Source organism: Tamandua tetradactyla, chromosome 2 (genome assembly GCF_023851605.1).
Source record: "Tamandua tetradactyla isolate mTamTet1 chromosome 2, mTamTet1.pri, whole genome shotgun sequence".
NCBI lineage: Eukaryota > Metazoa > Chordata > Mammalia > Pilosa > Myrmecophagidae > Tamandua > Tamandua tetradactyla.
In genome coordinates this window covers 114,049,722-114,073,771 of record NC_135328.1, presented here as the reverse complement: position 1 = coordinate 114,073,771, position 24,050 = coordinate 114,049,722, and the positions used below count along the sequence as shown (strand labels likewise).

The following is a 24,050-nucleotide window of genomic DNA, read 5'->3' as shown; positions in this document are numbered from 1 at the left end:
AATATGTGGGCAGGCACCAGGAAACGAACCCAGGTCTCTGGCATGGCAGGCGAGAGCTCTGCCACTGAGCCACTGTGGCCCTCTTGGTTTTCTTTTTACTGGGAGACCTTTATAGGTTTATGAGCTGGGGAGAAGGCTTTCTCAATTTCAGTACTATTAACATCTTGAGACTGTTTTCATTTCCCTGCCGAAACAAATATCATACAATGGGTTTGCTTAAACAATGGGATTTATCTACTCACTATTTTGAGGCTAGAAGTCCAAAACTGAGGGATCAGCAAAGGGATGCTTCCTTCCTTGTCTTTTCTGTCACATAGCAACACACATGGTGACCTTTCTGTCTGACTTTCATTCTTCCTTTATGAAACTCCAATAATCTGGACTGAAGGCCAGCCTGATTCAGTGGGGCCACATCCTTACTGAAGTAACATTTTGAAGCAATCTTATTTACCATGGGTCCACACCCACCACAGGCAGACCAGGACCAAGAGCATGTTCAAACCGGGGTACACAGCTCAACACACCACCGGGCAACATGATTTTTTGCTGCGGGTGGCTGCTTTGTGCACCATACGATGTTTAACAGCATCTCTGGCATCTTCCCACTAGATTCCAGGAGCAGCACCCCTTTCCCCAGTTGTGACAACCAAACATGCCTCCAGATATTGCCAAATGTCCTCCGAAGAACAAAACTGTCACTGGTTAAGAACTACTATGCTAGCAAATGTCAAAATAATTTTCATTTAAGAAGGACGTTCAGCTATGGTTGTATAGAATACACAGGAGGACAGGAGCCTCGGACAATACATTAGAGGGCATCCTGTACTTTAGCTGTGGCATATAGTTGCAATAAGGGCCTCCAAGGAAATACATCTCTCTGTATCTATGGCCTTGTGTAGTCCTCTCCCACGTTGACTTTGACTTAGCCATGTGATTTTCTTTGGTCAATGAAACATCAGCCAACATAACACAAACTGAAGCTTGAAAAGCACTTGTGCATTGGGGTTTTCCCTCTGGGAAAACTCATACCTTGTGACAAAGCCCATACTAGCCTCCTGAAGATACACTGCCCAGACAAAAGCCAGCACCCATTGCCAGGATTATGAGTGAGACCATTTAAGGTCATCCAGCCCCAATCATGCCACTATGAGTACAACAACCAGACTGATCCCAGTAAACCAACAGAAGAACCATCTAAATTGAAGACCGTGGACTTAGGAACAAGTAAAATGATTGCTGTTTTAAGTCACTAAGTGGTGGGTTGAGTTGTTAATGTAGTGATAGGTAACTGATAGAGTAACTCTGAAATAACAACATAAAAAGCAGAATTTTAATGTGGAGACTTCTTTTTGTTATAATCATAGTTTTAGAGGCATTGTTAGTTTAGCTTGTGTTCAGAGTCCATTTCCCACATCTTCCCTCAAGTATCTTCTATTTTTATCATGAACTCTCTTTTAATCAACTGTAGGTTATTTAAAATAAATTTCTACAGCTTAACAGGAAAAAAAAATCTGTAAAAATGGGGAGGTGTATGTATAACACATTTTGAACAATCCATGTTTCTTGATGACTCTTTAGATTAAGGATAAGGAGAAGCTGGTCAAAGAATATAAGAATTTAGAAATAATGAGCCCAAAGATCAGAGTAAATTCAGTAATGAAGTGCATGAGCAGTCTTCAAGAAATCACTTTTCTGACTAAGCAGTTAAAAACATTAGCTTATTCTGAAAAACATGGATAGTTACTAGTTTCCAAGTTAAAATGATAATATTTCAAAGATTCAGTTTGAGTATATTTGTAAAGATTTAAAGGTATTGTCAAGCTATTCATTTTTTACTTTATATAGAAAAATCAGTCTTTAGAGTAAACAGAAAGGCACATAAATACAAAATCAATAACAATTTATACTACACTAATGATCAAATTTATTTCAATATGTTAGCTGTCCAACTGTGTAGAACTATATTAATTTACCAGTTAGGAAGCTGAGAGGGTTAGGCTGCTAAGGCCAGGGCTTCTAATGAAATTTCTCTCATAATTTTCCAGTTAAGTTTATAGATAGAGACTATCAGCAACATTTACAGTCTGATAGATGCTGTGGATGGGTGCTGATCATGCTTATTGCATTTTTCTAGGAGAAACAGTCCCTCAGATATTTAGCACTTGACTTTTGTGTTTAAGAACACTCACCTGGAGGGGAAGGTAGTTAAATCTCCTATTTAATTTTTATCATATTAAAAAATTAAAGTGCTCAGTATTGAGATAAGAAAGAGAGTCATAACTAAAGGAAAAAGATGGTAAATGAAATGGATAATGTGACTAAAATAAAAATAACCTAAATGCATTTTCACAGGCTATGAAAATCACCTAAAGAAACATAAACACAAGCCACACTAAAGTGTGTGGGTCTGCTGGCTATGGGAAAACAAGATTAAAAACAAAAAAACATGAATTTAAAGTCCTTGTAACCTTTAAGCAATCGCTGTGAAAAATAGTAATGTCCAAATAAGTGTTCAAAATCTCAAAGGGTAACAAACATTTGGATATATAATTTCCATAAGGGTTGTTTAAGGAAAAAAAGCAACACAAAACTACTCCTGTGTTTGTGTAAAGAACGCTATCTGCCGAGCCGTTTTAGTCATTGATTTTCTCTCAGGTTAAGGAGCTAAGGACTGAGAAGAATTGTTTGTAATTAAGGATCTGGAGGATATATGTGATTTCTAGCATGCATTATTAACGATTTGTTAATGTTGGGTGATAATGGGCAATAAAATCGGCGAATGAGGTCTTCTGCTAAATCTTGTACTTTAGTTTGTAAGAAGCTATATACATACATCAGTTTTCTGGAATTAGAAGAGAATAACATGCACATAACACTAACCAATTCGGAATCCTACCCTTGCCTTCCTTTCCCTTTCCGTCCAATGAGTTAGCTTCCTACACGCAAGCCAGCACACGCCTGGGGGGTTAAGCGCTAGGCAGTGTACACGCTCAAGGGTCTGCAACACCTGTGCCTCATTACCAGTTCCATGCAGGATCCCCCAACTTCAAGAGCCCCAACCCGGGGTACGGCCAGAACCCTGCACTGAAAGCACAGCCCGGCTTCCGAAGGCGTGGGAACCGGAGCCGGGCGCCCCTCCTCCCCAGCTGGGCGGAGCCAGGCCCCGCCAGCAAATTGTCCCGTGCCACCGCGCCAGGTGCTCAGTCGCGGGGCGGCCCGGCTGCACGCGGCCCGGAGCCCAGAGTCAGAGGCGCGCCCGCACGGGTCCCCGGGCGTGCAGGGGGCCGGCAGGGGGCCGCGCGGGAACTCCTGTGGGAGCGCGTAGCCGGCCACTCTCGACCCGCCCAGACGCCTCGCCCCTTCCCGTTACTGGCCCAACCAGCTGGACGAGCCGAACTCGCCGGCAGCAGGTGGCCCCGGACTTCCCGCTGTCGCCGCAGCCGGGGCGGGCAGGTGCGCCCGCCGCGATCCGGAGCCCTCTCGGTCGCCACCGCCGGGCAGCATGGAGGCGGACGCGGACCGGGAGGAGCTGGCCCGGCTGCGCTCGGTCTTCACTGCCTGCGACGCGAACCGCTCGGGGCGGCTGGAGCGCGAGGAGTTCAGCGCGCTGTGTGCCGAGCTGCGCGTGCGGCCCGCGGACGCCGAGGCCGTGTTCCAGCGGCTCGATGCCGACCGCGACGGCGCCATCACCTTCCAGGAGTTCGCGCGCGGCTTCCGCGGGACCCACCGCGGGGGGCGACCCCGGGCACCCGCCGCGGCCCAGGCGGGGCCCGACCCCTGGGACAGCGAGGAGGACGCGGGCGACGAGGACGCGGCGACGGTGCCTGCCGCTCTGTGGGGCCCCGCGAGCCACTGCCGGGCTTGGCACGACTTCCAGGCGCGACTCGGGGACGAAGCCAAGTTCATCCCCAGGTCCGTGAGTGTGTTAGGGGACGGGAGGTGATAGTGGCGTTTCCCGCCCTCCCTGATGCTCTGCGGGTCGCTCCCTCCTACCCCGTGGGGTGTGCGGACCCACTGGACCTACTCCACTCACCCACTCGCTTTAACTTTTTACAAGCCGCGATCCCCTAGAATTAAGGATAGGGGTTGTGTTTGAGAGTCGGGTTTGGGGAGGAAGTTTCCCTTGCTGAATTCTGGGCCCTTCCAAAGGCACCTTTTTAGTTATTCGGGGCGGAGTGAAAGCCACAGCGCTCAGACTCTTCCCGGGCACAGGGTTAAAGCGCGCTACCCGGATCTCACCGCGACCAACTGCGCCCCGGGACTGGGGCTGGAGCCCTTTACCGGTTTGGCATTGTTTGTATTAGTTTTTGGATTTTCTTGTTGTTGTTGTTGTTTTCCTCAGACTATGTAGGAAAAGAAACGTTGCTGGACACGAATATTATTGTCTGCTAACTGCTGGACATGTTAGGGGTTTCGCTCATTTATCTCTATGAACAACTCCGGGGTGGGGAGTGGGGAAGCACTATTATATCTGATTGATGGAGAAGCGTAAACTCAGAAATTTAGACCCTGTTAATGCCCATTTAATGAAAGAGCAGGGATTTCATTCCAGATGTGAACTGAGAAACTCCTGGTTTTTATTCAACAAGATAAAATAAAATGATATATTCTCTGCCCCTAAGGAGCAGACAGACAATGTAATACCAATCAGTGAGTTACTACTTAGGGGAAAGGGGGTATCTGCAGGTGAGAGAGTTCAGGGCTTAGAGGCAGAGATGCTCAGATTTTTTTACTTCGAGATTCTTTGCTTCTTCCTCAGGTGGTAACGAACATTTTAATGCTAAATACATATATGTATATACATATATATATATGTATGTATGTATTTGCTTTTTGTTTGGATTTTAGGTGAAATTATATTGTCTGGCTGCCATTATTAAGGAGATCTGAGAGGCATCATTTTGGTTCGCGATTTACATGGCTGAGACTTAAGGATCAGAAAAGAAAATGATTTGGAAGCCTTCAGAAGTCTTGCTTCCTGATCACAGCTTAGAGCTACAGGGCTGGAAGTCCTTACTTCCTCCTCCTGCCGCCTTCTGTCTCCAGTTTGGAAAGTAGAGTGAATGTTGAACATGTAGCGTGACTCACTGCAATATGAGAGGGATTGTGTAGAGAAGGTGGATGCGGCATTATCTTTTCTATTGTTTGCAAATGAACTAAATTAGATGAATCGCCAGCAGGGAATCAGAAAAATTTAAACTCTATAAGTATTTGAGTCACTTCCATGTCTGACTTGGTTTGGACCCAACTACTTAAAAGAGGTAACAATTTTATAAATGAGGCAGTTTGAATTCACATAATGTTAAAGATTGTATATTTATGTATATATGTATGTATTTATACGCATGGAACAGTGTTTCTCATTTGTCAAAACCAGCAGCAAAAATATTTGACACTTAATTTTTTTTTTTTTTTTTGCATGGGCAGGCACCAGGAATCGAACCCAGGTCTCTGGCATGGCAGGTGAGAACTCTGCCTACTGAGCCACCATTGCCTGCCCAACACTTAACTTTTAGGAGATTGAAGTAACCTTTTTAGGATCAGGGTACAAATAAACCAGCACCTAATATTATTGGTGATATTGTTATTATGATCCCTTTCCAAATTCTTCAAAGGTTATTCAATTTTATGAGCACTGGTGTCACCTGGTAGACTTGTGTCTCGAGCCCCACCCCCTTCTGATGTGAGATTAACAAATGCAATATTTGTCTTCCTGCACTTGTGCGAGTGGAAAAGAACTAAACTGAGTTACTTCATCGGATTGTTACCATGGCAGCCTATAGCTGTTTTGGTAAATTGGATTGCTTCCACTCCACTTCCTCTTACAGCTGTTCACCTTCCCTTCCTCCCACCCATGTCTGATAAAAATCGTTTGTTATTGATAATGCCTTTGGCATTATTTTGGTTAAATTCATTGCATAGGTATCACTGCATGTGTGCTAGGTGCCAGATGCTGTCTTTGATATTATCCTGGATTCCCGAGACAAAGAGAAAGATGAAGTTCATAGTTTAGGGGAAATATTTTTCCACATTTTCATCAAGGAACGTTTAAAGTCAAGATAGTTACTTGCATTAAACTGCATTATTGTCAGAGATAGCCCAATAGACTGCTGCAAAATGGAATTTCTTTGAAGTTTTGAGTTTGTATCTTTTAAAAAATTGTGTATTTGTTTGCTTTACTACAAATACATCGAGGCTTGTTTTATTATAAAATACTCTATTTTTATTATGAGGGGGAAATGGACCCTTCTGGAAGACATGCAGTTTCTTCTAGAGGCTTTATGTCCCAGCTAACAATTCATCTCATCTTCCATGGCACGCTACACCGTACTGGGGGAAAAAGCATGTCCAGTTTGAGAAGAACAAGTATTAGACATAAGTTCTTGTAGAGTGGTAAACATAAGTTCCTGTAGACATGGTTCCTGTAGAGTGGTAGTGTTGACACAGTTGCCATTTAAATTTCATTCAAGCTCTTAGGTTGATACATCGTCATTTTCCCAGTCATCAATAATTGTGATATTTTTTAGAGAGAAAATAATATTTGCATTGTAAAAGGATGAAAATGGCCATTGGGACATGCATCAATACATTCATACATTTAATTTCCCTTAGACAGTTGAGGGCGCCCTTCCCCTTAGAGTGGGGTAGGGGATTGTCCTAAGGAGTTGGATGTCCTGTTCACCTGAGCCCAGCATTTGTAAACAGTCTGCAGGGTCAGGAGGGGACACTTGCTGGGAAGCTGAAATTAGCCAGCCACCAGGTGAAAACAGAATTGGCTAGGAGATTTGGTTATGTAAGAAAATTTAGGAAGGAAGATGTACCAGGAGAGGAAAAGCCCCTGAGATTGGGAAAGGATATGGGGAAAGAGAGAGAGAGTACAACTTGTAATAATGTTGCCTAGCCCATTGGTGGTTCCAGAGTCATTATCTTGGTGAAAGGGAGTTTAATACTGAGTAGATAGATGCTCAAGACATGTTTGCAGAATGAATCAAACTTAACTGTGTTCTTTGATTCCTTGGTTCACATATCTGTACCTTGAGAATGCAGTTAGTTCATTCTCGGCATGTTCTTCATTTCTATTGTAGATTCCCTCAATTTTTTAAAAAGTTACTTTGCAAATGGTCACCTGTCCCAAATTTGCCCAAGGAAAACAATGAAGCATGACATTTGGATATGAGCTGGGTATGGTGGGCGGAGATTGCCAAGGAGCGAGGGAAATAGGAGTGTGTGTGTGCACTGAGCATTTGAGGGAGGGGTGGGGCTTGTTTCCCTCTTCTAGTAAGACCTGATGCTTCCTGAGATTTTCTCAGCTCCATTTGTAGTGATTTTGCATAGTATGAGGGAATTGATTACCTCTGATAAATGAACTGAGAGCAGCATGCTCTCACAAACAGAAACACGAGGGTCCAGCTGGCGGTGGAACCATAATGGATTATGAATTGGCACAGCTACCTCAACGATAGCCAGGCTGGGAACAGAGGCAGCGCGGGTATTTATGGTGTAACAAATGCGAGAGCATTGGGTGACCTGCAAGACAGGGCTGGGAAGGATTCGTTCCGACACCACTATCGGTCCTACATGGTCAGCTGTTCCCCATGGTTTCTTGGAGAAATCCTTTGGTGTTAGAGGGAGTCATTATTGAATAATTTGGAAACAAGAAATTTAATTGAGAAGGACCACTTCTCCCCATGTGTGAACTGTATACAGATCGGGAAGACAGTTTCTCCAGCATGCCCATAGGACCGTAATTATTAAGATCAAGAGGAAAGGATCAACAGTTGAACACCAATCCTGCTTAACTAGGAAATTTTGAAAGCAAGTAGCCCCTTTGCCACAAGCCAAGTTTCAATACTTGTCAAAAGTTTCTTTCATATTTCCCCTCGTAGGGTTCCAATTTAACCCCTTTCAGTCTGATTGTCTTCTTTTGTAAGGATGTAGCTGTATCGTAAGCTCATGGGGCTTATGTCATATGGTGCATATTAAGATGGGAAAGGGGCAGATTGAGGCAAGGAAAGAGATACCCACGTAGAGATGAACCAGAAACAGGAAAGAGGGCCAGAGAACCCAGAAAACAGATGGAAGTGGGGGGGGAGGGGGAGGGAGGTAGAGAGATTGACTGATTGCATGTTGTCTCAATTTCCCCTTTCTTCCTACTCATTGAACTTGGGGCCCTGAACTGGCTGGAGACGTGAGAGCTAAGTCAGCTCTTCCCTCTTTGATCTCACTGAACTCCAACGTGAGCAACTTGCTGCTTTGGAGCAGCTGTAGTGTTTAAAGATAATTATATTTTTCCATGTACATGTCTAGCAATATCTCGTGATCATCCACGGAGACAGTGGTTTGTTCCAGCCTTGAAGCACGATGGTGACTTAGGCTCCAATCCTGGAGGAAGCTCAAGGGTGTTTTTGACCTTGTGTGATGTTTCCCTGAACCCCATGTTAGGATCTCTCATTGTCATTGCCACAGTTTTCCAGAGGTTCTTCTGCCTTTTCTGGATTCAAAACCCAGGTCCCAATACATGGGTCATTATTTTCCAACTGTTGCCAGTCGATTGCTCTTGTTTTTTTCTCTTTAATCTGACCCCTCTTGCAGTTATGGTGATCCTTACCCAGCCAAGGGAGGAGAAACTCTGTCTATTGAGAAAACCACAGCTCTTCTGCTTTGACACTTCCCAGCCCAGCTCCTGGGCCTTCCCGCAGAGTCCGTGTGGCTTAGTTTTTATGGACCGTCTTCTCTCATGGTGGTCTTTCTGGTTCTGATACTTGAATACTTTCTCAAGGCGGTCATTTCTTTTTTTGGGTCTTCTGACCACCAACAGGTATTCTTTCCTTCTGGTCCTTTGAACAACTTCCGGTTTTGGCCAGTAACCTACGGATCTCATTGTTTGCTCAGAGCTTTGCTCTGAGAATTTGAAGAGAAATGATTTATGTTGTCTGTATGGTTTGGGCAAAGAGAAAGGCTAAAGGCACTCCTCTAGCTTTCTTTTAACCTGAAAGTTTGTTTTACTCTTTTTTTCTAATTTACCTTTCAAATTCATGGTCATAACATGCCTATCACTTTTTGGATATTAATTTCTTTATCTGTTTCTTGATTTCTGCCCAGGTTCTGTTAAAGTAGACATTTTTCATTCCTAAAAGGGAAGCAGCTGCATCATGCTAACCTGCCTTGGCTGGATGTTTGGAGACTGAAGCTGAGTCAAGCACCTTTAGGTGATGGGAACATTTAGAGTGCTGTGGCAGACAGGATGTGTTTATTCTCCTCAGGAGGGTAAGCAGGTTCTTAGTACATGGGTAATTTATTCCAACTTAGGTGGCACTTGACTGCAGTGGGTAGTCAGAAGGGAGAAATGGGAAGAGATTATTTGTCATGGGCGTTCAGGCTGCTTCTCTCTGACTGTATTAGTTTCATATGAGGTTGTAAAATAGAGAGTAAACACTGTCCCTCACGGGAAAGTTGCAATGGTGGAATTTATCTGTGACACATAACATCTCAGAATGATTTCCTCAAACAAGTTCATTGCTTCAACTTGCAAATATTTGGGGTCCTTCAAATTATAATTATATTGTCAGAGTAATTAAAAAAAGAGAAAGGTGACTTTTAACACTTAAGACCACAGTCTGTGTTTGTTATAAAAACAAACTATCCAGATGCACTAGCTCAAACACATTTCTTTAATTCTTCCCTTAATTCGTCCAGTACTGATGTTTCTGCTGGGCTATCAGACACCAGTGAGACTAGACTTGTTCCCCCTCTTCAGGGAGCTTATCTTTTCTCTTTCTTAAATACTGAGGTGTTTTTGGCATCCAGAGGATTTGGAACACAGTACAGTGAATGGAAAACATCACTCCTGGCATGCCAGAAAGCCACACACAGCCAGTGTTTCTCAAACTAAGTGCCTCAGATCCTTTGGGGATCTTTACATGGATACTTGGGAATCGTGGGAGGCAAAACACTCTTTTTTCATTTTGAAGATAGTACGAAACACAGTACTTTGTCACATTCAGAATCGTCTGGATGATTCCTACATTGCAGATTTGACTACATAATTTCGAAAACTGCCACTGTGTTTGTGTTGAATGTTGTTTTGGCATTCTCCGGTACTATGAGCTAGCAAGGAAGAAGGAAAGGTGGGTTTGAGTCTGTGACTGACATGTTCCTATAAAATGACCCAGGGTTATGAGAGTGAAGGATTTGCTGCCTCAGCAGAAAAGTGATTGGAGGATACAGTTTTCCCATAGCATATGGCTGTGTCAGTGTGCCCCACTGAGCCACGGAGAAGTCCCCAGGACCATGCTGGCACTGGCAGTCATGCTTTAGTTTCAGCAAAATGGCATCTCCTGTCAGGTTAGATGTGTATTGCTAATTCTGATTTTGTCGATTTTCTAAATTTGTTTTGTGTTTTCCTTAGACCTCTAAGCCTAAGGAACTTATATCTGCTTTGTTTGTTCACAGTGATGTAATGTTATATAAACAATGTTAAAGTCAACTCTGGAATCTACAGGAATTATTTTCTTTAATAAGGCCTCTATTTTAGTCAAGTTTGAGAAATACTGTTCTAAAGGGACTTGAATTTTTTTTTTCCATTTTTCTGTTCATATTGATCCCCTCTAGCATTTAAATTCAAGGCATAATACTGTGGGAAAAGCTCATCTTATATTGCTATGTCTTAACAAGGAACTTCTTTGTCATTTTCCCACAGAAGAAACTCTTCTTCCCTTTTCCCTATGCTTTTCATTCATTCATTGATCCATTCTTTCATTCAAAAAATATTTTGTTTGTTGTTGAATGTGCTTGGGGTTGCGTGAGGCACTGGGTATTTCAAAATAATGTCCTGTCAAAAATCAAAGGTTTTCAGCCAATTTCTCTATCCAGAAGGCGATGAGACCAGTGAGGGTATAGAGTAGAAAGAATTGGGTGGTGAACGGCTTATGGCCTGCTCTCAGTGGTGGCCAGAAATCAAGCGCACCAGCCAAATTCAGGGAGTTGCCTCCTCTCTAAAATATAGAGGTCATATCTTCACACCTTCCCTCTCAAGGCCAAAGCATGCCAAAATCTGTATATTTGATGTAGTGCTGGTACAACTTCAACGAGAGAGACTCTAGGCCCCAGATCTCCAAGTCTCCTCCCCCTCTTCGAAGCTCGTGGGGAGTGAGTGGTGCTGTGGGCTGGGGCTCACAAGCTCAGAGGCACAGGGGCTGGGCAGGTCACATCAACCAGGGAGGTGGAGTCTGTGGCCAGCGAGTGTGTGTGCTTCATCGGTTGGGGACAGGCAGCTCTCATTAGCTGCAAGGGGCAGACCGGATGTTGCCTTTGGTGCCAGTTTTTAAGAGAAGGTAAAAAAAAATCTAGATTTCAAGTGGTAATATTTGTTTTGAATACACCATGTAGATCAGAGCACCTGTTTGGGAAAATTATTGTATCCAGTTTGCAACCTCTGTCTCAAACCTGTGAATGTGCCTTGGTAAATTCAGATAGAAGGTATAATCTTGCTTTAAAGATCAATGTCAATATGAGCATGAGTTTCCATGACACTCTAACTTAGAACATTAATTGTGCCACCTCTTCCATGTCTAAGTTTGTGGAATAGTATTTTGACTGAGAGTCAGACTGTCCTCACTCTCTTCTTTGCTCTTGGGTGTCATCGCACTTGGCATCTGCAGAGTTACCTTGTTCAGCCCCAACAATATTTTCTCCTCCAGGTTATGCTGCCCTAAAAGGAATTCCCTCACGGAATGGGAGCTGAGCCTTCTGATAACCAGGACACCTCTCTATGTTGACATTTTTCTCCTCTTGTGAAGCTGCAGTTTTCAACACATGTAAAAACACGTCAGTCAGGATGGAATGTTTCATGATTAAAAATGAGGGTGTTTACTTATGAGACTTCATTGTATCTGGTATTGCAGTGGTATTTTTTTTCATTGTTGGATTATTTTGTCCTTCAGGCAAAAAAAAAAACAACACACATTTTACAGGGATAAGCAGTTGGAAGAGCTACAAAATCTGTGTGTCTTGGATTTGGTGGGTGTGTGTGTGTGTGTGTGGCAATTCCAAATACACATTCTGTCAATCTTTACCCCTCAAAGTACTCACACATGCTGGGCCTTCTCTCCCATCACCCAAAAGGTTTTTTCATCTAAAAGGTGAGCAAGCATAAATCCTCAAGAAAATGATACATTCTGAGCTCCCTCACCCCATCTTAAGGACAGCCACTTTCTTTAATTTCAATTTTGAAAAATTTTGTTTGGGGACATTTTATAGGACTGACCAGCCTTAATAACTGTTTGTAGTCAATTTATGCTATAAAATCATGAAGTGTGTTCAAGTGGCCATTTGATCATAAGGGAATCTTTGACTAGGAGCGTTTTTAAAAATGTGTAAAGCAAAAGAGGGCAAAATGAGCTCTCTATTGTGAAATCTGAATGCAGCAGTGAAAACATCAGGGATTGTCAGCTGCCTGCAGTTACCTGGTGTGAAGGTAGGTAGGCTTGTGTGGGGTTGACAATAGCAGTTACTGATTTGTGGCCCTGAATTCACATAAGCATGGGCCAGGGCACTGTTTCACCCCTGGACATGATGTAGTTGTCTCATAATTCTGGTTTCTATAGAACAGAGTTATAGTCTGCTCTGGTTTAAGGTGGAGAAATTCCTGCAGAGCAAACCAACATTTGCTTAGAAAATCCCATCTTCTAGGGTATCACATGTCATATATTTTATGGACATATCATGAACTAGTGTTAGTATTTGTGGTGTAAAGTACTTTTCTTTTTCCTCCTTGGGGATCTATTGGCATAGCCTGTACTTCAGCCTGGCAGTCACAGTTACTCTGAGGATGCTGACAGATCACAGGGTAGGCATTTCTGCTCTAACATAGTATGTATATTCCTGAAAACCCTAATGTTCTGCAAACACACACAAGGTTTAATGCAAATAAAGTTAGGGTTGAGGTAGAGCACTCAATATCTGTGCAACTTTATAATTAGAATACTCACAAAACCCTGTAACAATCCTGATAACATGTTAGCACAATTAGCACACACACAAAAAGTCATGTTAGATTCTGTCTTAGTTTGCCAGGGCTGCTATGACAAACACCGCACAGTGGGTTGGCTTAGACAGCAGGGATTCATCATCTCATGGTTTTAGAGGCTAAAGGTCCAACATCAAGATGCTGGCAGGACTGGCTTTCTCCCAGAGTCGGTAGTGTTCCTACACATCTCCATTGCATGACGATTCTTCTCTCCTTATGTCTGCAACTTTGATTTCCTCTGACTTCTGGTTTCTCCTTCTGTGTCCAATTTCCTTTGCCTATAAGGACCCCAGTTATATGGATTAGTGCCCACCCTAATTCAATTTGGGCTCATCTAGAGGATCTTTGGAGATCTTGTTCACAGACGAGTCCACATCTTAAGTAATAATAATGTCTTCCAAGGTCCTCTCTGAAGACCTTTCACACCCCCAGGAACACAGATTAGTACTTGAGCATGTCTTTATGGAGGGCATGATTTAATCCCTAACAGATTCTTGGTAGACGGAAATACAGCCTAGAAAACTTGTACATGTTTTAAAAACGAAACTAGAGGATTTTATTTTATTTTTTTTTAACTTTAGAAGATAAATGTAGCTTCATGGGAAGAAGTATAAAGAAGCAGTTGCTGAAGGATGGGACAAGGACACAGCACAAAGATCTGAGAGAATCAAGTCAAAGCATGAGTAGAGAAGACCCAGGGGTGAGCGGGCAGTGTGGACAGCACTGTGTGCACCTGTGGCTTGCTGCCCAGTGTGTGAATGGGCTGGCGTTGGACAGCTGCTCCTGGGTAGAGGTCGGGTGGGGCAGTGGGTAAAGCACTGCCATGCTGGTAAAGCAGCTTTCAGTTCGGCCTCATTCACCCGTTGACCTAGTGAATGAGCTAACCGATGCTGCAGCAACATGCCTCGTAGCGGAGCAGACCTGGCCTTGAGGATAAGTTCGTGGGAGGCTGAAACAAGGCACAAAGACAGAAATGAGTATTAGATCGAGTCCCTGTATGCAGAAGCAAAGGTTTCATATTGGCCTACAAGTATAGCATATTGCTTCTCTCCTAATAGAGCATAATGATTAAGCTGACTCCAGGTTAATAAAACTCTTATCAGTTCACAGAAGTCTACAAATCTGTTAGACCACTTGTTACATTTCTAATGACTCTTGACTAGAATGAAGATATAATGGTGTAACTGAGCATAGGGGGCCTTAAAAAGTGACCTATGTTGAATGATATGTAAAACAGTTATAGAAACTCCCTATGTTGTGAGCATCAATTTTGAAAGATCAGAATGCTTCCACCTCACAAAATATCTTTCTGGAAATTTTCAAATATTTATTTGAACCTGGAAAAATTCCTACACATATATTGTTACCTCTGTAGTCCCTTCCAAATGCCTGAACAATCCAAAACCACATATCAAATTCCTTGAAAGACTTTGAAGGCATCAGAATTTTTCTGTCAAGAAAATGCTCATCCTTCATCTCTTTATGGCTCTGAGGTGCCCTTCTGGGGACAGAGGGTTCATTACTTATCTTTGTCTACCCCTCCGTCTTCCCTGCAGTCTCAGCCTTAATCAAAATACCCATAACCCTAAACTGAGCTCCTCACAGAATAGACATCCTGGATTGGAACAGCCTGAGTCATCTGGCAGGCCGTGCCAACATTTTACATCATGGACTTTGAAAACTGTTTGCTTTCTTTATTCCCTCCTTCCTCCCTGCCTTCCTCCCTCCCTTCTGCAAATGTCAGGTGAGCACCTGCTCTTTGAAAGGCATTGTGCCATGTCACCCAAAGGCTGAAGTTTTAATGAGAAACGATTTAAAAATCCCTTCCAATAAGAATGGATTCTTGTTCTGCACTCCCTAAGTAAATAACTTTTGTCTCTGAGTTGGTAGTTACCAACAAGCAAGTAATTTGAGAAGCCTTGGGAAGCCCAGAAGTATTCACCTGATTTAGTTCCTAAACCTCAGCCTTAGAGAACTGCTCCTCTGGTTCCATGCTGATATCCCCAGGATGAGGCATTGTTCACTTCCCAAGAGCTCAATGGACACTAGTTTGGAATCACATGCTCTCTAAGCCTTTGCTACTCAAAGTGTGGTTCTTTTAGTTTGTAAAAGCTGCTGGAATGCAATATCCCAGAAACGGAATGGCTTTTAAAAAGAAGAATTTGTTGGGCAATGCAATGGTGGCTCAGTGGCAGAATTCTCACCTGAAGCATGCTGGAGACGTGGGTTCTAGTCCTGATGCCTGCCCATGCCAAAAAAAAAAAAGGGGGGGGATTTATTAAGTTGCAAGTTTACAGTTGAAAATGCCCAAACTAAGGCATCCATGGAAAGATATCGTGACTCAGGTAAGGCTGATGGGTCCGGAACTCCTCTGTCAACTGGAAGGGCATGTGGTGACACATGCCAGCTTTCTCTTCTCATTTAGTAAGGCTTCCCTAGGGGTGTTTTCCTTCTGCATTTCCAAAAGTCTCTGATTGTGTGGGCTCTGTCAGTACTAAAGCTTTTTCCAAAATGGTTCCCTCCTAAAGGGCTCCAGTGAGCAACTCCACCTTGAATGGGTGGAGACACATTGCCATGGAGAACACCTAATCAAAAGGTACCACCCAATGAGTATATGGATACTTTATTTAAATGTGCCTGTGGTTAAGCTAACTAAGATATCTGTCTCTGGTAGTTCTAAGTGTAATGTTTGTTTTCGTAAATAAAAATATATAAAAAAAAAGTACCACCCACAATTAGGTGGGTCACATCTCCATGGAAATAATTAAAAAGATCCTGCCCAACAATGCTGAGTGAGAATTAAAGAACATGGCTTCTCTGGGGTGCACCACAGATTCAGACTAGCACAGTGGTCCTCAGACTGGAAGCACTGGCACCACCTGGGAGATTTTCTAGAAATGGAGAATCTCTGTCTCTGTCATAGACCTACTAAAGCAGCATCTGCATTTCACATGCTCCTCAGGTGGTGGGTATGTACATTTAGGCTGGAGAAGCGCTGCTTTGAAGAAGGGAATCTGCCAAGGGAATGAGAAGTGAAGGTATGGGATGTGGCCATGTTTACTTGTGAGTTGTTTAAAGTGGTAGAAAAGACCCAGAAAGAGAAGGTCGGACCAAGATAGAAAAGATCGGCTTCACTTAATTAAAAAAGTTTGCCTTGAGTTGCCTCTGGCAATTTGAATTATGAATTTGGAAGGGTTCATGAGTAAACTTACCAGAAAGATAAGTAATTTATACTTCATCAACTATATTGTGAATATATTGTTCAAAGATCAAATGCAGAAAAGTGTACAGAGCATGAGTATTTTTGCTGATTTTCATAGACTGAAGGCTTGAGCAATCATCTTCCAGATCAAAAAGCAGTATCATTTTATCTCATTGTAGAAGCCCCTCCAATCACTGCAGCCCCCAAGCAAAGCAATTATCCTTTGCCTGATTTTTTATTTTTGTTAAATTTCACATACATGGAATCATATAATGTATTTGGCTTCTCTCACTCAGCATTATATTTGTGAGCTTTTCATTGTTGGAGGATATTCTGCCATGTGAAGATACTACAATTGATTTATACATTTTAGTACCAATGGAGATTTGGGTAGTTTTTAGTTTGAGGCTATTACAAATAGTGCTGCAGTGAAAAGTCTGTGATGTCTTTTGGTAAGCACACGGATGCTTACATCAAATGCTCTACTTTTACTAGGTATTTGCAAACTAATTTAAGTTTTCCTTGCTATTCTAGTTTGCTAGCTGCCAGAATGCAATATACCAGAAATGCAATGGCTTTTTAAAAGGGGGAATTTTACGAAGTTTACAGTTCTAAGGCCATGAAAATGTCCCAGTTAAAGCAAGTCTATAGAAATGTCCAATCTTAGGCATCCAGGGAAGATACCTTGATTCGAGAAGGCCGATGTGAAGTTCAGGATTTCTCTTTGGAAAGGCACGTGGAAAATTTGGTGTCATCTGCTAGCTTCCTCTCCAGGCCTCTTGCTTCATGAAGCTCCCCAAGAGGTGTTTTCCTTCTTCATCTCCAAAAGTCTGCAGCATTCTGAAGCTTTCTCCAAAATGCTTCTTCCTTTATAGGATTCCACTAAACTAATCAAGACTCATGTAGAATGGGTGGAGACATGTCTCCATCTAATCAAGTTTAATACCCACAGTTGAGCCACATCTCCATGGAGATAACCAAGTCAAGCCTCTAACCTATAATACTGAATATGGATTAGAGGAAACCATTGCTCCCACAGGATTGATTAGGATTAAAACATAGCTTTAAACATAAATCGTTTCAGACTGGTGCACTTGCTAACTCAGGGTCATCATTATGAAGGCTGTTTTTATCTTAGGCTGCTATACAGTGTCAGAAGTTATTGAGATGGTAGCTCAGCTTGGCTTTTTGAACAAATGTGTGACCTTTCTGTTCTTGCCATCAGGCTGCCAGGTTTCACTTTCTTTCCTTCCTAGGCACCTTCATCTTCTGAAGATTCAGAAAGCAGATAGTTAGTTATATTAGCATTGTGTTTTAAAAAGAATAAAGGTGAACCCATATCTCAATGGAGAATATTCCTGTAAAGCAGGGGTGTGTCAGAGACTTTTTCATTCTTCCCTGACTGTGCTGGTTTGAAACTGTTATGTATCCCAGAAAAGCCATGCTCTTTTAATCCAGCTTTGTGGGTGCAAACTCGTTATGGGTGGAGTGTTTTGGTTAGGTTGTTTCTATGGAGATGTGACTGTACCTATTCAAGGTGGGTCTTAATTAGTTTACTGGGGTCCATTAAGTGGGAGGCATTTTAGAGAAAACACAGATACTCGGAGTGCTGATAGAAAGCAGATGCCTAGACACAGACATTTGAATATCCAGAAGGAGGGCACCCTAGGGGAAACCAGAAAGACCCGGAAGAACTGAGGGAGCCTTCTGAAACCAAAAGCTGGGAGAGAGGGACAGCAAATGTCACCCTGTGCTTCGCATGTGACAGAGGAACCCTAGATGTGATCTGCCTATCTTGAGTGAAGGTAATCTCTTATTGATGCCTTAATTTGGACATTTTCACAGCCTTAGAACTGTAAATTGTAACCCAATAAATCCCTGTTGAAAAAGATAGTCCATCCCTGGTATATTGCATTCCAACAGCTTTAACAAATAGAAACACTTCTTCTGGATTCCTCTGAGTTTCAGATGGCTGGAGCATTGCCATCATTTTGAAATTATTCTGATTTTTTGCATTTTTACTCCTTTTCTGTTTTTATTTGTACATTTTAGTTTGTTTTCAAGGTTTTGCATTTTTACCACTCCCTGAAGTACACTGGAGTTCTAAACTATCTTTCCCAATGATGCTATTTGCAAAGATAAGCATGACACTTTGAGTTTTATGAATATGTTTAAGAAGTAGGCGTCTTGCCAAGTGGGGCTGAGCTTACTCTGATATGAACTGTGACAGTCTGTCAAGGTGTGTGCTTGCCCCTGTGTCTTGGGCAACCTAATAGTTGGTCAATGAAATTCTTTGTAATCCTTTTTTTTTGAGTCTTGGTCAAATCCCACACAAAAAACTCTGCATGGAGGTAAACACATTCCTACCACTTAATAGATTCTCCTTGTTGACTCAAGCAAGCTTATTGAAGTAGCATTATTAAAGCTCCCTCTTTAGTATTTGGATTCAAAACAACTATTAAGCATTTGTTTTCATTCTGTTTAGTAGCCTTTGAGCCATTTGTACCGCTCAGAGGAGATGCTAACCAAACGGGAGAGAGGAGAGCAGCTTAGATAGCAGGGAAACAACTAGAAAGCAAGGAAACCATAAAGGTTTTGGAAGAAAAACATAAACCAAGATGAATGCAAATACACAGGTCACTGAAATGAATTTTTCCTTGTCTGATGAACCCCTGAGGTAAGTTAAGAGGAAGACTCAATTAAGAGAGGACCAGTTTTTCTTTTCTTGACTCCCTGTTGGACAGAAGTCAAATACCTTCAGGAGATAGAGTTTGCAAATCTAAAGTTGTTTGCTTTCTTAGTGAGTTGCTGTGCTGGCAGGACAACTGATCTTTGAAGATTTTAATAGGATTTTTGACTACCTTCTTTTTATAATTACATCCAAGAAAAATAGCCCTTTGGTTCTTCAGAAAAATCAAATGAAAAAAGTAATTAAACTTTCCAGCAGGATTTGGGAAAGTGATAATGAAGTGGACAGCTGATGAGTGGCGGTGTCTGTCAGGAAGCTTCTCCCTTGTGGAAAATAACCCCCAACATCACTGAAGGAGAGACAGGGCCTCTCAAAGGGTCTTAAACTGGTGAAATAGCAAATTAAAGATTCCAATGACATTTTATTTCAAAAGGTTCAGGAAGATATATCTACAATTACTCTTGCTTTCATTTGCTGTCTTTGGTCTATCTTATTTGTATAAAGCAGAGAAACTAGAAAGTTTTACGTTTCTTTATTTAATACAGTTTTATTGAGATATATTTACACGGCGTAGAAATAATCCAAAATGTACAATCACTGGTTCACAGCATCATCACATAGTTGTGCATGCAGCTCTGTGATCAATTTAGAATGTTTTCATTACTCCACAAAAGAAATAAAAAGAAAACCCTAATACTCCCATGCTCCTTATCCCCCCCATATTATTGACCCATAGTATTGGTATGGTACATTTGTGATTGTTAATGTAAGAATATTAAAATATTACTGTTAACTATGATCCATAGTTTGCAACATTTTCCCCATATACCCTTCTATTAGGAACTCCTTATAATGGTGTCATACATGTGCTCTAGTTCATGGAAGAACTTTTAAAAATATTTGTACAGTTAATCACAGACATTGTCCACCACAAGATTCACTGTGTTAAATGTTGGCCATGTTTTAACCTTCGACTTTCCTTCTGGGGGCATACATGACTCTACACACCCCTCTCCACCACGCTCACACACCATTCAGCACAGGTCGTTATTCTCACAGTGACCATCAGCTCTACTCATTTCCAGATGTTGACCTTCACCCTCGTTCAACATTTTATTTTGCACATATCAAGCAACAGCTCCCAATTCTTTAGCTAATTCTATATCCTCGTAACCTTATTCCATATTTTGCGTCTATGAGTTTACGTATTACAATTAGTTCCTGTCAGTGAGAAATTGACTTCTCATTATGTTTGATAGTTAGATAGCAAGAGAGGTAAAGATTAGTGGTACATATCTCATTTGGCGACTCCCAATGCAGGTGGACACTTTATTTTGATTTAACTGTGTACTTAAAATAAAACATAAATTAAAAAATGATTTCTCTGTAGTAGGCTTTTTTGTACACTAACTCAGCAAGCACCTCCACGTATAAAAATAGTTTAAATTTAAGATAATTAAAAGATGTTGTCATCTTATATGAACTCTTGCTTAATTCCATGTTCTTTCACAACAAGCTCATGTAACCTCTGAGATAGGCTTTTTGGAAAGTCCAAAACTGTTTGGAGATAGTAATTTTCTTGCTGGTCTCATCTGTGCTCTAAATAAGGTTACTATTTGACTGTTGAAGAAAATGCCATTATAGTTTAGGCACTAAGTAGTTACCCCTCTACAACACTCGTAGTGATTTAAATGCCATCCATTCAAAAATTAAGTGTTCAAAACAAAACAAATGCTAATTGGGGAAACATGGCTAATTGAACAAGTGGAATGCACTTATATCTCGTAACGTTAATTTTAGCATAGAAACTGTATGTCTTTTCTGTAGTATATTAAATTATTTGGAGAGTCTACAAAGACAAGCAAATTCTAATCATTTATAGAGCTGGTGTTGGGTTATCTGTAATCTAATATTTTGAGTCTGTGTTGAACTACATACAATCATGTAATTTAATTTGTGATTTGGAGCCACGTAAATATTTATAAATTTAAACATAAATCTTCTTTTGTTAATAATGCATCTATGTTTATTGTTGAAAAAATATATTCAGGATTCAAAACATCGGTTTAACCATTCAACTAGTGTTCAACCCACAAATATAAAAAGCTGTGGTGGAAGTAAACGAAGGGGCCCCTGCCTATCAGTAATATTAATTACAAATCTCAAAAGGGAAGACTGTTTTTTGAGTTGAAGATTATTAACTCTTTTTAGCTTTCTGAAAGTAGGCTATATGGTAAACACTGGCCACCTCCCCCTTTGGAAATGATGTTGAGGAGAAAAGGAGACGATAAGTAGAATGCAGCCAGCCGGTTAAAGAGAGGGGTCTGTCTTGCGTGTAAAGAGTTTACACGCAGACTGCTGTGTGCAGGAAGCTTTCTGGAAATTGCCTTGCCAATCGCCATTGGAAGGTGGTTGGCGTTTTTTGGCTTGGCAGTCAGATTGTCCAGTTTGTCTCCTCCCTGCACTGTGCCCCAGCAAGGCTCAGAATCTACTTACTCCTTCTCCCCACTGATCCTCTTTTGTCCTCTCTGTGCCAGCCCTTCACCTGGCTTGGATCCAGCTCTGAATACTCTTTCCTCCACACTGTGCCCGGCCCCTCCTCATTCGTTCAGGGTACTGGGTGCCGCGAGGGAGGTGGAGGCCGACAGGGTGACCAGGAAGGCGGTCCCCAGAAACCTTTGTGCATGCTAAGGCGTGGTGGAGGTGGGGGTGCATGGGGCTCTGACGGCAGGCTCGGGGAAGGAGGTAGCTTTCAGGGGAGCCCTGACACATATGCAGGGTCCCATCTCTACATATGAAATGCAGATAGTTTTTATTTTAGTAGGACCAGTATTAAAATACATTTGACTAAGGAGTGATAAAGCTGTTTCCCAATCTTTTATCCGCCTCAAATATTGAAAACCTTAGTAGTTAAGGGGAGGGATTGATCAAGATTACATGTTTGACCCAAACATTGTCTCCTTTATTGAATATTTATGTATTGCATGTTGGACGCATATTTGAGGACGTGGAGCACCTAATGGTGCCTAGAAGATGAGAGAAGGGCGATGGAAATGACATAGGAAAATAGGGTGGCCAAAGAAGTGATTCTCCAAACTGGGACTTTGAGAATAAAAAGGGGAATTAATATACTTAAACTTATATAAGTTTATTGAAATGTTATTTTATTGTCTGACAAATTGTTTTTATTATAGAGGTAGTCTATAATAGACTATAATAGACATAAAATGTTCTATTAAAAAAAGTGTTTTAAAAATAATTATTTCCAAAATTTATAAAACCGTGTACATTAATGCCAAGAAAATCATTCTGTCAGCTATCTGAACATTAAGAATAGTGTGAGCCAAATAGTCTTGGCACATATTCAAATGTTTTAATTAATTATTACCCATATTTATCGCTAATGCTGTCATCAGTGGTACTGTTCTGAAGAATATATTTTTTTCAATGTTGTCTTATTTTAATTTTTTTAAAACCTGCCTTTAATCAGTCTTCTTTGGAGTTATGTTTTATGATTATCTAATTTTAAATTGTTGAAACCACTCACTCGTCTTTCTAGATTGTAAGGTTTTTAATTAAGAAAATACTCTCAAGTGCTGAGGTATATGTGATAAACTGTGTTAGTTTGCTAGCTGCCAGAATGCGATATACCAGAACTGGAATGGCTTTTAAAAAGCAGAATTTAATGTTACAAGTTTACAGTTCTAGGCCTGTGGAAATGCCCAAACTAAGGCATCCAGGGAAAGATACCTTAATTCAAGGAAGGCCGATGCATCTGCAGCACCTCTCTCAGCTGGGAAGGTATACTGATCCCTTGCTCCTGGGCTCCATTGCTTTCAACCTCTGTTCCTATGGGGTTCCTCACTTTATTTCTCCAGGGCTGGCTTTCATCTCTTGGCTTCCCTTGGCTCCTTCTAGGTTCTGGCTTGCTTAACATCTCATGGCAACGTCTTTGGGGCTCCAAGCATCTCTAAACATCCGTGTTTCTGTTCTCCAGGTGTTTCTATCTGTGTCAGCTCTGCTGTGAAGTTTCTCTCCATTCTGAGGCTTCTGTCGTTTCTGTAGGCTTGGTCGTTTGTCATTTCTGGCTCTCTCTCCAAAATGCTTCCTCTTTTTAAAAGATTCCAGTAAGCTAAGACACACGTGGAATGGGTGGAGTCACATGTCCATCTAATCAAAGTTAATACCCGCAATTGAGTGTGTCACATCTCCCTGGAGAAAATCTAATCAAAAGATTCCAACCTGTGGTATTGAATCAGTAGTAAAAGAAACGGCTGCTTCCACGAGATTGGGTCAGGATTAAAACATGGCTTATCTGGGTCATATAATCGATTCAAACCAGCACATAAGCTTAGAGCAAATTCTAGGAAGTGGAGGATAGTCTCAATTCTCGTTTTTGTTGTTGTTGTTTGGTATTGGTGTGTAAATATTGATAGTGTAAATATTTCAGCTCGTTATTTCCACAGTCTGTGTTTTTACCTCCTTTCAAAGAACTTTCCAACTACTTTGAAAAGTTTATTTAACTTTTATAAGATAAGACTTGTCAAATAAACTATATCTATTTACGATTCATTTGAATGTTTTCCCATAATTGGATGTTTACAAATTTAGACCTTTTCAATTTCATTCTATTCTGATACAACATATAAATTTAACCAATTAAAAATGGGAGGTCTATTAAAAGATTCTTCCTACAAGTAGAAATTACAGAATTTCAGAATTAACTGTGTCTGCTATTTGAGCTTTCATTATTTATTTAATGTTTCGTTTTTTGGTGCCTTCTTGTTTTAAAGCTTAGTTTTCAATTATTTCTAATCTGCGGATGCTTCAAAAGCTGAAGGTAATTTTTATTACTCCAATTGTTGAGTAATTTGATTTAAGTTTTCGAACTAATTTTGAATAATATGTAATGAAAGCTTAATGGACTAGTGTCCAAAAAAAAGTAGGATATTTAGGTTGTTTTTCTATGTAATTCTTCAGAGGCTCAAACATTTCTAAAATCCTTATGATGACTGGTAACAAATAGAGAAAGTGATCATCACAGAAATGTTTAGTTTAGATACTCTTTGTGTATGTGTATATTTGAGATTTTGATACTACAGCTTCTACTTCAATTAACTTAGTATCACAGC

The 24,050-nt window shown here is 41.3% G+C and overlaps 1 protein-coding gene across 1 annotated transcript in view; it reads left to right on the top strand.

Moving 5' to 3' along the window:
• Positions 1-3,213: 3,213 nt before the first annotated feature.
• RASEF (RAS and EF-hand domain containing) overlaps positions 3,214-24,050 on the top strand; it is a 91,265-nt gene continuing 70,428 nt past the window's right edge. Inside the window, exon 1 of the mRNA XM_077148527.1 lies at positions 3,214-3,912. Coding sequence (XP_077004642.1) covers positions 3,503-3,912 — 410 coding nt within the window. The 5' untranslated portion in view covers positions 3,214-3,502. The remainder of the gene's footprint in view (positions 3,913-24,050) is intronic.